Source organism: Dipodomys spectabilis, unplaced genomic scaffold, assembly GCF_019054845.1.
Source record: "Dipodomys spectabilis isolate Male_0828 unplaced genomic scaffold, ASM1905484v1 ptg000187l, whole genome shotgun sequence".
In the NCBI taxonomy this organism is placed as follows: domain Eukaryota; kingdom Metazoa; phylum Chordata; class Mammalia; order Rodentia; family Heteromyidae; genus Dipodomys; species Dipodomys spectabilis.
Genome location: NW_024870864.1, coordinates 12,786,292 through 12,804,541, shown reverse-complemented (window position 1 = coordinate 12,804,541; position 18,250 = coordinate 12,786,292). Strand labels below are relative to the sequence as shown.

The 18,250-nt window shown below is 38.2% G+C and overlaps 1 protein-coding gene across 5 annotated transcripts in view; it reads right to left on the bottom strand.

Annotated features, from left to right (window-relative positions):
- Positions 1–13,830: 13,830 nt before the first annotated feature.
- Lims1 (LIM zinc finger domain containing 1) overlaps positions 13,831–18,250 on the bottom strand; it is a 115,104-nt gene continuing 110,684 nt past the window's right edge. For 4 of the 5 annotated variants that reach the window (XM_042695427.1, XM_042695428.1, XM_042695426.1 and 1 more), the window contains exons 9-10: positions 17,078–17,153; positions 13,831–14,650 (exon numbers count right to left, since the gene is read on the bottom strand). In XM_042695427.1, the coding sequence (XP_042551361.1) occupies positions 14,536–14,650; positions 17,078–17,153 (191 nt within the window). In that variant the 3' untranslated portion in view covers positions 13,831–14,535. Of the gene's footprint in view, positions 14,651–16,757; positions 16,906–17,077; positions 17,154–18,250 lie in introns of those variants that run through there. The other variant, XM_042695429.1, reaches the window with a different exon arrangement.

Here is an 18,250-nt window from a genome sequence, read left to right as displayed (position 1 = left end):
GAGGCGCGAGCCAGCGTGCGGACGCGTCATCACTGAGCGCCAAACCGCCGACGCGAGCACTTCCGCCGCGCGCGCGCGCGTGCTCTATACAAACCCACGAACCCCGCCCAGAGCTCGTGCGTTGGTAGCTCCGGGTCAAAGTGGAGGCCCTCGGGCCTCTAGGCGTGGCCCGCGGCCCAGGACCTCGCGGGAACATAGGTTTCACCTCCAGGTTTTGATCGCGCGGCGTCGCGGGAGTTCAAAGCAAGCCATGACTATTGGCGGGCGTATGTGGAACGACTTTCTCCGAGCGTTTGGCCAAACTGTGACGGACACGTCTGAATACGAAAAGCATACGAATAGTTGCGCGGAACTAACAAGTGCATAATAAAAAAAGTAGGCTATAAGAACGATGCTTTTACTATTATAATAGAAAAATGTACAACTATCCTCACCTGCCCCCCCCCAAAAAGCTGAACTGAACCTACTAAAAATATTAACGGTAATGGTCTCAGGATTTGGGGGACGTTTTCTAAATCTTCAAAAATACCTATATTTGGAATTTATTTATTTTTAATTTTTGCCAGTCGTGGGGTCTGAACTCAGCCTGGGCGCTGTCCCTCAGCTCTTCAGCTCAAGGCTAGCGCTCTACCACTTGAGCCACAGCACCACTTCCCACTTTTTTCTTTTTGCTTATGTGGTGCTGAGGAATCGAACCCAGGGCCTCATGCATGCAAGGCAAGGACTCTACCACTGAGCCACCTTCCCAGCCCCGGAATTTAAATTTTAAAATTTAAAACACGGCTTATCTAAAATATTTTCCATGGTAAGGACAGTTTAGGCTTAAAAAGGTCATGTATGTGCATATAATCCAGGATCAAAATATCAAGTAAAAATATATTGACATTTTAACTGGAAATTGGGGGTGTTAAAGTTATGTGATGTTTATTAATTTTGTTTTTCTGTATTTTCAACTTTTCTACTGAAATAAGTTAGGTCCGGAAGCCTGAAGCCTGACAGAAGTGACTCCATGTTTTCCCCCTAGAAAAAAGGCTCCTGACCCCCAAAGAGTTGTATGTTTAGCAGGTTCTGCAAAAAGTTGTTTGCTCAGCAGGTTCAACCAAAAAAAAAAATTTTTTTCCCCAAATGTTCCAGGCACCCAGTATTCTGGGAAGTAATGCTCAGTTTTGCTTCTATATAACCTTTACACAAAAAAAGGAAGGAAGGAAGGCCTTCATAGATTGCTAAAAAATAAAATAAAAATAAATAAAAATGCAGTTTCTGCCTTTAAAGAACTAACTGAACTATCTCAGAACTTCATGATTTGGGAAATCTATGCCTCTCTGCAGTTGAGTTGCTGGCCTTTGCAATAAAAACTCCTATAATTTGGCTTATTAATTGTGGTGTTTGTTTTCTCGCCGATTGGGCTACAACCCTACAATGAACAAGCACTGCCTTTATAAAGATAGAAAAATAGCATTTATTTTTGTTTTATACATCATATTGGATGTCAATAACAAAAAGGAAAAGATTATTCTGAAATTTCCAGGGTGACTGAAGTAATAGGATTAGCAGAAATAACATGCCAAATTAGAATTTGAGTTGAAAAGCCCTATTTTAGGTAGTTATGTATTTTTATAGATGAGGTAAGAACCACAATCATGCTAATAAACACATCCTTCATTGCACATACTTAACTGAGGGAAGTGTATTTAGAAGATTTAAAATCTACTCTTGGCAATTTTCAAGATTATTCAAGCCAAACCAGACATCAGTTATTCATACCTGAAGTCCTAGCTACTTAAAAGGCTGACATCAAAGGATTGTGGGTTGAAGCCAATCAAGGAGGAAATAACTATAAAACTCATCTCCAATTAACCAGCAAAAAGCTGAAAGTAGATGTGTGGCTCAAATGGTAGAGCACCACCCTTGAGCAAAAAGGCTAAGAGGGGGACCTGAGTTCAAGCCCCAGTACTGGCACACACACACATACACACACACACAGAACTAACTAGTCACTGTGATGTACAGTAGATCTCAGACATCTTCACTCTCTCTGAAACTTTACATCCTTTGAGTAGCATCTTTCATTCCATCCACCACCACCAGCCCATGGCAACAGCAAGAGTTTGACTTGTTTAGAATCTATATACAAGATCACACAGTATTTATTTGCCCATGTCTGGCTTATTTCACTTAGTATATATAAGTCTATCCATTTGGTGGCAAAAGACAAGATTTAGTTTTTTTCTTTTGAAAATACTGTACAGAGAGAGGGGTTACAATTACATGGGCAAGATAATGAGTACATTTCTTATCAAGCATTGTAGCCTCCTCCTTTGTTTCCCTTTCCCATCCCATCCTCTCCCCACCCCCCTCCCCCACTCAACCCTCCTCCCCCTACTACCAAAATTGTAAAGTTTGTTTTCCACATAAGGACTTGTATGACTTGTACTTCTCATTGTTGCAATGGGTCCACCTATATCCCTAGTTAAACAATTTGTTTTTCCCCCTCCCCTCCACAAGTTATACTGACATCAAATACAGTGAAAGCAGGGGTTATACCGTGGGGGAGGGACATACAAAGCAACAAAGAAATAATCTTATAAATGTGTTAGAAACAATTGCATGAAAGAAAAAAAACATTTGAGTACATATCTTAGGGTTCATTTCACCTAACGTGAACTTATCTGACCTTTTCTGCTTGAAAAGACAAGATTTATTTTTTAAGCCAAGTAATATTTGTGTGTGTGTGTGTGTGTGTGTGTGTGTGTGTGTGCTGTGTATGTGACACTTCCTTTTACCGCCCATTCATTCACCAATTACCTATCTTGCAGTAAACATGGGAATACAGTTACCACTTCAACATATTTCATTTCCATTAGGTATACATCCAGAAGGATTGCTGGATCATATGGTATTTGTAACATCTTGAGGAATCTCTACAGTTTTCCATTGTTTTAATTTATATTTTCCACAATAATCAAGGATTCCCTTTCCTTCTTTCCTCTTTCTCTCCCTTCCTTCCTTCTTTTTTTCTCTCTCTTTCTTCCTTTCTTCCTCTCTCCATCCACCTCCCCATCTTTTCTCTCTTTTTTTGTGTGTGCTGGTCCTGGGGTTGAACTAAGGGCCTGGGCACTGCCCCTGAGCTGCTTTTGCTCAAGGTTAGCGCTTTACCACTTGAACCACAGATCCACTTCTGTATTTTGTGTGTATGTGAGATTAGAGGTAAGCGACTCATAGATGTTTCTGCCCTAGCTGGCTTGAACAGGGGGCCTACTGAGTAGTGCTTGGCAGACTCTTAATTTCTCACCCAAAAGAACTATTTGCCCCCTTTTTTTTTTTTTTGGTCGGTTGTGGGGCTTGAACTCTGGGCCTGGGTGCTGTTTCTCAGCTCTTCAGCTCAAGGCTAGCACTCTATCACTTTGAGCCACAGTGCCACTTCCAGTTTTCTAGTGGTTTATTGGAGATAAGAGTCTCACAGACTTTCTTGCCTTGGCTGGCTTTGAACCTCCATCCTCAGAAGAGATCTCAGCCTCCTGAGTAGCTAGGATTACAAGCATGAGCCACTGGCACCCGGCTATTTGTCTTTTTTATAAAAGCTATTCTAAAAGGTATGCATACCTTTTAGATTTAAATTTGCATTTTCTGCTGATTAGTGATGATGACTACTTATCGCTATAACTTTTGATCAAGTGTATACCTTTTGAGAAATACCTATTCCAGTCTTTTTCCTATTTATGAATTAGGTGTTGCTGTGGGTATCGTCTTGTCGCAAGGTAGGGTGTGTGAACATATTTTCTTAGTTTTCATTTACTAGTTTTCTGGTTCCTGGTCTTATATATACATCTTCAAACACATAAGTTGGTTTCTGTATAGGTTGGGAGACAAAGATCCAATTTATCATTGCATGTAGATATCTAGATTTGCCAAAAATCCTTTACTAAAGAGAATGTCTTTTCCCTATCATAGGTTTTTGGCACCATTGTTGAAGACCAGTTGACCATGTAAATTCATGTATATATTTCTGATCTCTCAATTCTGTTTTTTTTTTTTTAATATTTGTTTCCATACTAGGGCCCTGCTGTTTTGATTACAATAGCTTTATATCATATTTTAAAATCAGGTAATGTGATGTTTTAAATGTTGCTCTTTATACTAAGAATTTCTTTGGCTATTCAGCCTTTAGGAGTTTCATACTAATTTTAAGATTCTTTTTGCTATTTTGTGATACTACTCAAATTTTTTATAGGGATGCATTGAATGTGTAGATTTTATTGAGTAATTAGTTGAGCATAGGTTTTTAAAGTACTGCCTCATAATCTTTTGGATTTCATGGATGTTTGTTGTAATGTTTCCTTTGTCATGTCCATTTTTATTGATTTGAGTCCCTTCTGTCCCTTTTTTGTCAACTTAGCTAAAGATCCATCAAATTTATTAATTTTTTTCAAAGGACCAACTTTTGATTTTATTCTTTGTATCGTTCTTTGTAGTTTCTAATTCATTGATTTCCTTTTATTTTGTTTTATTGTAAAGATGATGTACAATGGGGTTACAGTTACATGAGTAAGGCAATGAGTAAATTTCTTGTGGAGCATTGTTACCCCCTCCCCAATTAGCTGATTTCTGCTTTAATCTTTACTATCTGTCTCCCTCTAGTAGATTGGGGGTTGGTTTGTTCCAGTTTTTCTAGAAGCGTTAGTTGTATCATGAGGTTATTTACTTAAGCTGTTTCTGTTTCCTTTATGTACATGCTTAGAGCTATGAACTTTCCTCTTAACCCACAGCCTAGGTTTTTGCTGGTTATTTCGGAGACAGAGTCTCATGAACTTTTCTGCCCAGGTTGACTTTGAATCTCAATCTTCTAGGTCTCAGTCTCCTGAATAGCTAGGATTGATTACATAAGCCACTTGTGCCCAGCCTCTCTGTACTTTTTATCCAAGCTTTTCTAGGATGTGTGCAGCAGATCTTACCATGGTTTACTGTCAGCTCTGAATAAGTAAATATGTTGGACATTTTGCACAAATGTATTTCATCTACATTTCTCCTTTGCTAGGCTGTACATTTTAGTAATTTAAAATCAGATTGTAGCAGGTCATGTGATAGATGGGGTGATATGGATTGAAATAAAGTGTAAACATATGGAGATTTAACAATGAAATACTCAGGTACTGCTGACCTGTAAGCCTAACTCTTCAGGAGGCTGGTTCAAAAACCAGCCCAGGCAGAAAGTCTGTTAGACTCTTATTTCCAATTGACCAGTAAAAAGTGCTCCAGGCTCTGAGTTGAAGCAAAAAAGTACCAAAGATTTAAAAAAAAATAAATTTAGCAAAGTTGTACAATATAAAGTTAGTATCTAAAAGAATCCATTGTCTAATTGACACGATGGTAAACAAACTGAAAATAAAATTAAACAAACAATTCCAGCTACAATAGCATCAAAAGAATACAATGGATTATGAATAATTTCAATTTAAAATGTAAGACATAGTTAGGCGCCACTGGCTTATGCCTATAATCCTAGCTACTTTGGAAGCTGAGATCTGAGGATCACAGTTTGAAGCCAACCCAGGCAGCAAAATCTGTGAGACTCTAATCTCCAATTAATCACCGAAAGGAAGTGGGGTTGTGGCTCAAGTGGTAGAACACTAGTCTTGAACAAAACAGTTCAGGGATAGCACCCAGACCCTGAGTTCAAGCCCCAGGACTGGCACAAAAAAAAAGAGTAAGATTTGTAGATGGAAGCTACATAATCTAGTTCTGGAAACAACATAATCTTGTTAAAAGAAATGAGTTCAGCTGGACACCGGTGGCTCATGCCTGTAATCCTAGCTACTCAGGAGGCTGAGATCTGAGGATGAAGGTTCAAAGCCAGCCAGAAAAGTCCATGAGATTCTTATCTCAAATAAATTACCAGAAAACCAGAAGTGTCACTGTGGCTCAGAGTGATAGAGCTGAAGAGCTGAGGGACACTGCCCAGGCCCACAACCAACAGAAAGAAAAGACAGAAAAGAAAGGAAGCAAGAAAGGAAGGAAGGAAGGAAGGAAGGAAGGAAGGAAGGAAGAAAGGAAGGGAGGAAGGGAGGAAGAGAGGAAGGAAGAAAGGGAGGGAGGGAGGGTGGGAGGGAGGGAGGGAGGAATTAGTTCAGTGGAAAGATGACTTGTGTTCCTGACAATGCCTCAATCCACAAAAATGTGCATGATTACTGATAGCAGCTGATACCAGCATTGTTCATTAGTCAAAGGCTGATTAAATGTCCATTTACATGTCCCAACATAGATGACCCATGAATAATATATGATGGAAGCCAAGCATGACAGTCTCTGTTACATAATTTAATTCATGTAAAATGTCCAGAACAGGCAAATTAATACACATGGAAGGAGGGGCTAATGGTTATCTGAGGAGGAAAAGGCATGCACATGAGTGCTAACATGATTGGGGCTCTTGTGAAATGTTCTGGAATTAGATTGCTGGATTAGAATACTGTACTGTGGATTTCATTCAAAAACCACTGGTTAAATCCTATGGAGAAAGTTTTTTTCCCCCTTTGCTTCATGGATCAAACCCAGGACTTTGTGCATGCAAATTTAGATACTTTTGTTGAGGTAGACAATCTATTTAGTTAGGTTCCCACAAGTTCCAATCCGTCTTTTGCAGGCTTGAAAGTCAGTTTAGTTTTCTGTGTCCCCAGGATAAGACTTCACCATGCGCCACCCAGTGGCAAGTTGAGGGTCACACATGTATGTTCCTAGGAGACCCATGCCGAGACAGCAGGGGACAACTGGGGCTCCTAAACTGCATGATGGGATTGCTACCTGTGTTTTCACTTGCTGAGGCTTCTCTTTGTTGTTTTCCAATCAGGAAAGTTAGGCTTTATAGTTATCAGAGGGTAGAGTTGGTACAAAAGCAATAGAAAGGATTGCACTCTCTTGTAATCACAGTTCTGCCAGTTGAGGTCTTCTTCTTCAGCATTTTGGTTTTTTTTTTTGGTCCGGTCGTGGGGCCTGAACTCTGGGCCTGGGTGCTGTCCCTCAGCTCTCCAGCTCAAGGCTAGTGCTCTAGCCCTTGAGCCACAGTACCACTTCGGCTTTTTTCTTTTTATGTGTTGTTGAGGAATCGAACCCAGGGCCTCATGCATGCAAGGCAAGCGCTCTACCACTGAGCCATCTTCCCAGCCCCTCCTTCAGCATTTTGGCTCCTGGTATCCTGTTGGTCACCACAGCCTCAGGTATTATTGACTTCTCTTCTGATCACTGTTACCTGAACCTTAACTAGTGATGCCTCCACTCCAAACCTTCCTCAGTGTTCACATCCAGTCACAGAGCGAGGTAACAGGGGAACATGTTTTCACATCCTGCCCGGTTGTGATTGAACTCTCCCAATAGCTGGAGGAGTCCAGGGCCGTCTTGTGACAAAACACGAGTATTCAGATTGTTCTTAGCCAGATTAGTAACTTTCATCATTAAGCACATCTCCTTTTGTCTTCGGTAAAATTGTGGAGTGATTAAGTAGGTATGTCTATTTTGTCTAGCTAAATTTGGAGATGTGATGAATCTCTTCTCTCCTTCCTACCAGAATGAAAACTGATTATTCCTGAAAGAGTATAAAGGTGAAGCTATGACCAGTAAATAACTGGAAATGGTAAAACTGAGGGAGGTTTTTGTAGTAATGTGTGTGTGTGTTGAGGGGTGGGGTTAGGCAAAGGATAGGGGCTAGAGAAAGAGAGGGAAAGGCTCATTTTCATGACTTGCCACCAACACCACACCAGCAGATCTTCACAGCATATGAGGTGCCAATCTCACACTTGTACAAGCTTGGTCCTGACTACTGACCTAAGTGGAAGTCCCACTCAAGAGCTTCCCAAAAGCTCTGTTAACTTACCCTTTCACCTTAGTTGAGGCCTCTATCTATAATTGGGGCCTTCTGGTTTTGCCTCTTCTTTCCTAGATAAGTACACTCATTTCTTCTAGTCTAGCCTTTTTTAAATTTTAAGCCTTAGTTCATTCAGGGCTCCCACATTCCACCCCTACTATGTTAGAACTGGATATACGGTAAAGATGTAGAGAAACTGACCTAGAAAAGAAAGAACTTCAATTACCCAGGGTCAACCACAATCTGAATATATTTAATAAAATATTATAGGGCTAAAGGCATGGCTCAACTGGTAGAACAAGTGGTAGAACCTGCCTAACAAGTGAAAAGCCCTGAAATCAAAACAATAATCTAAAAAGAGTCCATTTTAAATTATATGCTTTTCTGAGTAATATGCTGTAATTTTACAATACCCAAGTTTATTCAGCCTGGTACATAAATACCAGCTTGGTTCAAAGTATTCATGTAGTATACTACCCACCCATCAGTCACTTAGTAGCTGTTTCCATCAATTGTTACCATCAATTATCATCATAGGGTTTCAGTTATTATACTTAACAATGTCACCAAAGTGCTAGAATAACAATGCAAAGGCGGCATCAAGGCATAAACATGAAGACACTGGTATCATGTGGCAACAATGCAGGGCAAAGAGGAGAAAAATACTTATCTATGGGCTTCAGTACCATCTATGATTTCATGCACCAGGGGAAGGAACTCTTGGAACAAATCTTCCAAGTACAAGAGTGAACTATTCTTATGTTAATCACCCCCCCCCTCAACTTTTTGTGGTTGAAATGGCAAGCTAAAATCCTTGAGAGCCTAAGCTTCTGGGGGCATGATGGGTGAAACTACTATTACCTCGGGTCTGGTCATGGCTCTCCAGGGGACTATTACCATTAGCCTGAAAGCAGATCAATCTCTGTCAGTTACCCAAGCAGGTATTTATAGTCTACCTTTAATATGACAGATACTATACTAAGAATTTCTCAGAATAGGTTCTCTTCCTTCTCAGATCACACCAGGCTCTTCTTGTTCTTCTTACAGGTTGTTGTATTAACCTAGGATCTCCTCCCCCCGCCCCGCCCCGCCCCCGCCTGCAACCCCCACCACCCTTGCCAAATCTGGAAAGCTGAGTCTTTCAAACACCCAGCTAGCATTGTCTATATCTTATTGATATTTCTATCACTCTGCACACATTCTGGTGCACTTTTGAAAAAGTTTATATTAATTGTACAGAGTAATTATACTTCCACATCTTAACAATATATTCAAATCAATCTCATCTTCTATCGCTGTATTTTCTCAATATAATTTCAATAGGTTTCCTTGGTTAGTTTTCATAGTTGCAAACATCTGGTACACTTCTTATGGCCTTTGGTAAATTGTGAGCTTCCCAGGGACTGAGGGTTTATACTTTATACTTGTTGTTGTGTGTGTACATGTATGTGCGTGCTTTGTGGTACTGGGCTTTAATTCAGGGTCTCATACTTGCTTATCTGGCTCTGTACCACTTGAGCTACATCTATAGCCTTGCTTTGGACTATTTGGGAGGTAGAGTCTCATGGACTTTTCTGCCTTGGCTGGTCTGGAACCACTGTCCCTCAGATCCGAGCCTCCTAGGTAGTCATGATTACAGGTATGAGCCACTAGCACTGGGCTGCTATTCAGTGACTGACAGTTGACCATAGATGTTTCTTTACCTTTAATCTACTTTCTCACTTCTAATTTTCTGTAGTGTATCAGTTATAGGTAACTCAGTAAGCTTGTTAAAATTATGTATCCCTTCAGAGTGAATAATAAACAATGCCTAAGAGATTTTTCTAAGTGCAAATATAAAAATCTTAGTATATGAAATTTTACATGCATTTATTTTGGCAGTACTGAATTACTACATTATGCCTGGCTTAGGTTTTTGCCTTTAAAAATTCTAACAACTAGCTGGTGCAGGTGGCTCATCTGTAATCCTAGCTACTCAGAAGGCTGGGATCTGAGGACCACAGTTCAAAGACAGCCTGTGCAAGAAAGTCAGGGAGACTCATCTCCAATTAAGCACCAAAATTTTTCAGAAGCGGAGCTGTGGCTCAAGTGGTAAGAGTGCTAGCCTTCAGCTTAAAAGTTTAGAAACAGCACCCAAGCCCTGAGTTCAAGGATGAGGGTACACACACACACACACACACACAAACACACACACACACACACACACACACACACAAACCACTGTTTTTTTTTTTGGGGGGGGGGGTCTGGTCATGGGGCCTGAACTGTGGGCCTGGGCGCTGTCCCTCACTCAGCTCTTCAGTTCAAGGCTAGCGCTCTACCACTTGAGCCACAGCGCCACTTCCGGCTTTTTTCTTTTTGCTTATGGGGTGCTGAGGAATCGAACCCAGGACCTCAAGCATGCAAGGCAAGCGCTCTACCACTGAGCCACATTCCCAGCCCCAATACTAACCACTTTTTGAAACTGCTCACTTACTCACTTAACAATCCCTGAGATGACAGGAGACACAGATGAAAACATTCTTTTCTCCAAAGCAGTCAGTTTTCTAGCAGAACATAAGTCAGGATTGTCAATGTACATCATGACCACTGAGACAGAAGTACATTCAGCTTGAGTAAGGTGGGATAGAATTCATCAATAGGATGGCATTTGAGCTAAGTCTCAGAAGGCTACATTTATAACCAGAAGTCAGCTGTGTCTGATATGCCACTGGACATTGAAGAAAGCAGACTCCACAACAGGTTGGGGCCTGCCTTTGGAGAAAGAGTGGGTCTTCATCTTGCTTGTCTCCATGAGCCAAGTAGGGAGTGAGCTGAGGACTTATTGTGGAGTGAGGAGGATGGCCTGTGGAGAAAGGTATTGAGATACGAGATGTGAGATCAGTTGGAGGTTACATCAACTTGTTATCAATTTTAGAGCCTGTATAGATAGTGGTTGAGAAAATAGAAGAGGACATAAGAGGCCTACCACCAATTGCCTTCCCTGTCTGGCTGGCTTCTATTCTTTGTACTATCCAGCTTCTCTAGGGAGTCTCCCTGGCTCCTATAGGTACCGTTATTGTACTTAATCCATCCTGGTATCTTCCACAAAGAGGTGTAATGGCCTATCTCACCTCCTCAGAGGGAAAGACAAGACAACTGAGACAGAGCCCCATGAATCTCTACATGTAGGGAGTTTTAGGTAGGTAAAAAGACAGAGGACTAAGCATAGGAATAAAAGTGTCCTGGCAATGAGCATACCCTCAACTCATTGTTCCCAATGGCTCAGGGCTGGCTAGACTGTGTATTAAGATATATATGTATCCCATGTGAAGAGTCATACACACCAGCATTTACACTCAACAGCAGCAAGATTCTACCACCATTCTATATGGTTAAGACCTAGCTTATACACAGTAGCCAAGCCATTTTCTTTTATTCATATACATAAAAGTTTCATACATTATATTGCATGAATATTTGTATCTTCATGTGTTGTGCAAAATGAAATGAGGTTCAACAGCTTGTTAATAATTATGAACATTTATTAAGCACCAGGAGTATAATGTAATAATTGCTAACATAAAAATATGTACTTATTGATACAGTTCCCTGCCATTAAGCTTACAATCTAAAATAAAATGCAAGAATGTGGTAAGTCTACCACAAAAATTTCCTTAACTTAAAAATGACTATACTGACAAACAGATGAGGCAAAATGGCCTTTTATTTCAGGTACAGTGTTAAGAAGGCTTTGCATATAATCTACTTTTCCTGGTTACTAAGAAACAAGAGCACTTAGGAATTTAGTAAGAAGAAGGAATTATTTTAGATGGTCCTGTATTTAAACAAAATGCTTATTGGGCTTGAGTTTCTCAGTAGCTAGAGAAATCCCATGAAAAATGTTATGAACTAGACCATTTTTGTCACTTATTACTTAAACCTGTTAAGTTTCTTCCTCTTCCCTTACATGTAAGGGCTCCAATGATACCCTATCAAGGAAATAAATACTGTGTCTAGATTCATGTACTCTAGTATGTTAGAGGCCTAATGAGCTAACCTTCTAGGGAATATTATTTCATATATATTTTTTTTTTTGGGGTCCAGTCATGGGGCCTGAACTCTGGGCCTGGGTGCTGTCCCTCAGCTCTTCAGCTCAAGGCTAGCGCTCTACCACTTGAGCCACAGCACCACTTCTGGCTTTTTTCTTATGTGGTGCTAAGGAATCGAACCCAGGGCCTCGAGCATGCAAGGCAAGTGCTCTACCACTGAGCCACCTTCCCAGCCCCTATTATTTCATATTTTAAGAGAAGATTGAGCAAAGATAGCAGTGGGACCTCTAACTGTATGAGATAACTGATTATGTATGACATGTAAACATAGGCAGTCAAATCCAGTCCCTAACTCTCTTAAATGATTAGGATTATTTAAAATGGCTTGCTTTTCTGTTCCATATTTCTAATACGGGAGTATGTAGAATTTAGCATCAAGACTCTAAACTACAAACTGTGTCCTATTTTTACTACATGCATAGTACAACTTTTAATAAATATTTTCAAGGTTTTCATTGCTGGTCATTATTAGCTGACAAAGGCACACTGAACACATTTTTTTTTATTAATTGTCAAATCAGAATTTAAAAAAGTGTTTTAAACTATGGCCACATACAATCTTAAAACTACATACTTTTTAGGGAAATTTTTTTTAACTCCAAGAGAATACTAAAAAAAATAAAGTAATTGGCTGAAAACAGAAACAGTATTTATTCTGTAATACGCATGATTAAAATTTTTAACAATTCATGCATATAGATATTTAATGGCAGAGTAGTAGCATCCTGAGATATTCTTTATGGCAAAATAGTATATGTCAGCAACTGTTAAAAAAATAATATTCCACTTAGTAATGTATCTTGAAACTTTTTAAGTGATTAATTTACTAGCAGCAACACTTAGAAATGTTCATAAAGCATGGTATAACAAGTTTATAGAGGAAGAATAGCCCAGATATTTTAGGATAAAACTTTTCATAAAATAAGAGTAATAACGTGAAGCCAGGCACAGGTAGCTGAAACCTATAATCCTAGCAATGTAGGAAGCTAAGATCTAAAGGCCATGGTTAGTTACAAGTCAGCTCAGTCAGGAAAGTCTGTGAGACTCCTATCCCCAACTAACTACAAAAAAGTAGCCAGAAGTAGAGGTGTCACTCAAGTGGTAGAACATCAGCCTTAAGCAATAAAGCTAAGGAACAGTGCCCAAGGCCTGAATTCAAGCCCCAGTACCTCACACACACAAAAGAGAGTAAGATGACCTCAGTGGTAGAGCACCTGTCTAGCATATGTGATACCCAGCTCCATCAAAAAGAAATAAAAGCACTAATGTGGATCTAAAGTTAATATTAAAACAAATACCTTCCAACTTAAAAGTATCATTTAGACTTTCTACTGATAGTAAATAAAATCCAATTAGTTATAAAATTTGAAATAGAAAACCTCAAAGCTGCTCTTCTTTAATAAGAAGACAAGAATCATCAATGGGTCCCACATAAAAACTCAGTCAATGCACTTATTTTTAGTTGGTATTATGTGAAACCAGAATTTCTGATTGTGGTATGTGTTTGTCTAAGGCAAGGCAAGTTTGACTATATATGAAGCATAGATATTAGCATGGTTATAAAGTCAGTATGATCAATACATATTCATCCTTTTTAAAAATGATACATTCCTAGCTACATAATACTTAATTCCATTTCTTATTTGAATATTATGTTTGACATCAAGCTTAGAAGCATAATTGTTGTATTACATTAAAAAATACTTCATTCTTCCAATATTGCAAAGTATGCTGTATTTTCAAATATCTGGTATGTTTTGTTTTTGTTTTGTCAGTCGTGGGGCATGAACTCTGGGCCTGCGTACTGTCCCTCAGCTCTTCAGCTCAAGGCTAATGCGCTACCACTTGAGCCACTTCTGGCATTTTCTACTTATGTGGTTCTGAGGAATCAAACCCAGGGTCTCATGCATGCAAGGCAAGCACTCTACCACTAAGCCACCTTCCCAGACCCTATTGGTATGTTTCTGCATGGAAATTTAAAAGATACACTTGCTAGTTACAATTACTGTGTTACAAGTAATTGTTCAAAGAAAGAAGTTCACAAGAAGAACAAAATAAAAACTAAGCAAAATAATTATTGCATTTAACAAAATATAAAATAGTTCTGAATATATTTGTTTCTTGTCCTAGCAATGTGTATATGCATTTTATAACTACTAATTTGATAGACATACTAAGATTATGCATGATTTGATTAGTTTTCTTCCTTATATCATCTCTAAGAGCACTGGGAGGTAATTTTCTTTTGAATAAAGTAAAATAATCTTATTTTTTGTTTTTAAATTTGAGTCATACACAAGTGACTCTTTAATTCTGAAAAGTTATATACTTCATTTTAGGGGTGAAATTAAAATTCAACATTTAATCATACTTTTTTCTATATAGTCTACATTGATATTGGGAAACAAAGGCAAGTCTTGATTTCATCTGTGTTTTAAATATGATTATACATTTTTTTCTGTTTAATGAGATGAAGAAAACCATTCTTCCCTCTCAACCACTTAGAGATACAGCTTTAAATACAGGTGGATCAAGTCAAGTAATATTGATTATCTATTATTTTTGCATAGAACACAAATAAAAGTAACATTATTTCCTTCCTAAGGTCTCAGCTAGTTTCTTAAGTCTTTTCTTCAGCTCCAGTGGAAATTTCTCATAACACTTCTTACAGACTGGCTTCATGTCAAACTCCACAAATTTATTCCTAAGGAAAACAAATATATATAAAAGAAATCATTAGAAATGTATTCAACACAGACATATAAGTAATATGAAGCAATTTCATGGAACTAAATGAAGACATAATAATTCTATTTTCATGTTACTGAAGAATTATAATTCTAATCTCAATCCTTATTCTGGTAAATGTGAAAATGCATAGTGTCAGCAGAAAAAAAGTAGCCTTTTGAATTGTTCCTTTGCAGTAATCTGAAAAACAGTATTCCGTTTTATTCAATGCTAAGTAAACAGGAAATCTAATAAGTCTATTGATGTAAAGTCAATTACATTTTAAAATATCATAAGAATACCTTAAAGAATAAATTTCCTTAAAGCAAACAATTGGTTTTTGTAATGTTAATTGGAGGCAGAATGATTAGTATCTTAAATTTTTATGACTGTTTTGCTTTTATTTCCTAATAAAGTAAGTTCTTACATTTATAAGTTCTTCAAAAGAAACTACCTGCAGGTGTTCTGTAACTTGTAGTTATATGAAGAATTCATTCTATTTTTTTAGACCTAGAACAAAACATACTACCAATCTGATTGTAAACAGAAAATGACAAGAGAAAATGACTTTTCAGATGGTCTGCCTTCCATCACTAACACATTTCTTAGTAATACAGAGGCTTATTGCTACTGAAATCCTGGGTATTTAATTTTTGAGTTGAGTACTTAACTTTTTTATAGAGTTATAACTCATTTCCTGTGATATATTTAGGAACCATTTGCAGAATATATCTAGTAGCACAATGTCATCTATGATGATAACTTCAAAATAAGCTTTAATGCATTCTTAAAGTATAGTAGATTAGACTACATGTTTTGAGGTAATTTTAAAGAACAATGTTACTAACAAAGTTAATTCCTAACCACACAATTATGAATGAAAACAAAAACATTTCTGTCTTTAGAGTACTGTACAGAGAGTTATTTTCTATTGTTTTTCACAGAGAAATTAATGGTGACATGTTTTCATAGAGAAGCTTATAGTAACTCAAATGTTACATTCCAACTGGCAAATCAAATGCTTCTGAAGAGTTTAATAAATTATCTGTTTTTACAGAGAGCACTTAGTATCTGTTCTATTGTCTTAAGTTTCCATTTGCCTTTTAATTCCTCTACAAAAGGAAACACAGAAATTGAAAGGTTCTTAGAACTTGAAACACAATGATAAATGAAAGGAAAAATGAAAGAACCATGCTAGTAATTCAACAGAATGTGAAAGACTGAAATATTTCCTGTAACAGTCAGATATAGTCTCAAAATAGGAGGAAAATGATTTCACAACCAATATCCTATGGCACTAAATGAGATTGTGTACACACACACAGTACACAGACATGATACACCACACCACCTATGTACCTTGTTATGTAAACAAGACATGCTGACAGAATTAAACACAGAGCTTATAACACATGCTATTTTAAACAAATCAAACATGAAACTTCTCAATTAAGTGATTTTAGACAAAGAAACCAAAGACTGGGATTTTTTTTGAAAGCTGCAGTTATTAGACAAAATTTAAAGTAACTGGGCCTCTAATCCTAGCTTACCCAACCCAAGAAGCTAAGATCTAAGGAGTTTAGATGAAAACCAGCCTAGTCAGTCAATTCCACGAGACTTTTATCTCCTCTTAAGCACCCAAAAGCTGGAAGTGGGGCTATGCCCCAAGTAGAAGAGTGCTAGTCTTGAGCACAAAAGCTGAGGGGCAGTGCCCAAGTCCCAAGTTCAATCCCCAGAACCAGCATATACATACAAAAAATATTTTAAAACTTTTGCAAATACTGTCAGTTAAGAGATTGGGAATCTTCTTAAGAGAAACTGTCTGCTATTATATGATTTAGAAGAAGAGGTTAGTTCATAGATGAAGGGAGACATGTGCCCAAAAGATAGTGTAAAGTGTGTAACTAAGCTTTACAATTTTAATAATTAAGCAAAAGGACCAACTGCACAGGACTATTTCAATCTCTGATGGCCAGAAAAGCATGCCAAATAAAAGAAACAAACAAAAGCAAGACTGAAAAAAATTCTAAAGGACTAACCAAAGAAGAAAGTAGTGAAAATGATGATAGAAGAGATAGAAAAGTTTACAAACAGACTGGCTTTTTCTTTTTCTGCTTGTCCTTATCCTTTGCTTCTCTCTCCCGTTTGGCAAGTCGCCTCTTAAATTCTTCTGGCATTTTCTCGTAACAGTGTTTGCAGACTGGTTTTAGATCAATTTCAACAAACTTATCCCTTTGAGTGAACAAAGAAAGAAGAGAACAAACAACAGGGAACAGGTTAAAGGGAAAACCTTTACTACCAGAAGTGAAACAAATAAGTGAAAGAAATAAGAAATAAAATTAACTCTCTTTTAAATTAGGAATGTTTCTCGCCTTGGAGTCACTGTATCAGACAGACGACTTACTTGAGTGTTAGTTTGGTGTTGCAGGTGGAACAGGCAAAGCAGCTCACACACCAGGCCTTGTTGAGGGCAGAGACAACTAGGAGAGAAAGGGAGAGAACATGTACTGGTCATATGAAAGTACAGACACTGCTGAGCTGAGGAAGTTTTACTTTAAATCCTGAAACAGGAAGAAGGCTGCCCCCTAGCTACTGCAGGAGGTTCCCAAGAACCTTTCTTGGCTGGGGATGGGGTGGTTGTTCCAGTGATTCTCTGTTATGCCTGTACAGCAAAGATGAAGCCAAGCTTAAACCCCAATGCCACACACACACACACACACACACACACACCAAAAAACAAACCCCTCTCTTCAGGCGTTCTTTTCTTACAAAAGAACCTTTCTTACAAAAGAACCACATAACTAAGAGTTCAATACCATTAAAAAGCATTGACTCGATTTTATTAATTTATTATGATTTTTTCACATTACTGAAAAAATTATATAAATCAAGTAACTAATGTCTTCCAGGACTGTAGGGTCCAATTAGAAAAGATAATTGTTTTTCCATTTTAATAATTAATTTTTTCCATTTCTTAAGAATCTGTGACATTAAAGATTCTGCACTTCCATCCTACAGACAATACAGCAACAAATGAGCCTTGCTGACAGGACTGGCAGACTAGCAATCAAGTTGCTTCTGTCCCTTACACTGTTGACTAAAGAAATACATTTGAGGTATATAGTTTTTAAGAATCTACATATTAAATTATTTAAAGTAGGAACATTTCTCCCAAAGTTGGCAATAAGAAAGTAGCTTTCTTTCATTGATAGCTTCCTTTACCTGGTAACAACAGTCTCTCAGTTAAGGTTTATTTTCAATGACACTAAAAGTTGTTTTCCTCAGCTAACTTTTCACAAAGTACATATGAACAGTGTTTCATAAAGTATTTCCTGAGTTAAGCGATGTCTGCTGATAACTATGAAGCATGTTGAAAACAGGATTGTTTAAAACTTGTGTCAGGAAGTCTCTGCCAGACTGTGCTGGTGACTATTAGCAAACACAGCTGTTTCCTCTCTGATCCAGTCAATCTGCCCTGCCTGATATCCACACAAGAGTGGTCAATCCCAGTAAGGCTTGCAGAAACTGTCAGGCTTTAGTGTGTGCAGAGTTAAAGTGACTTCCTAACTATCACAGC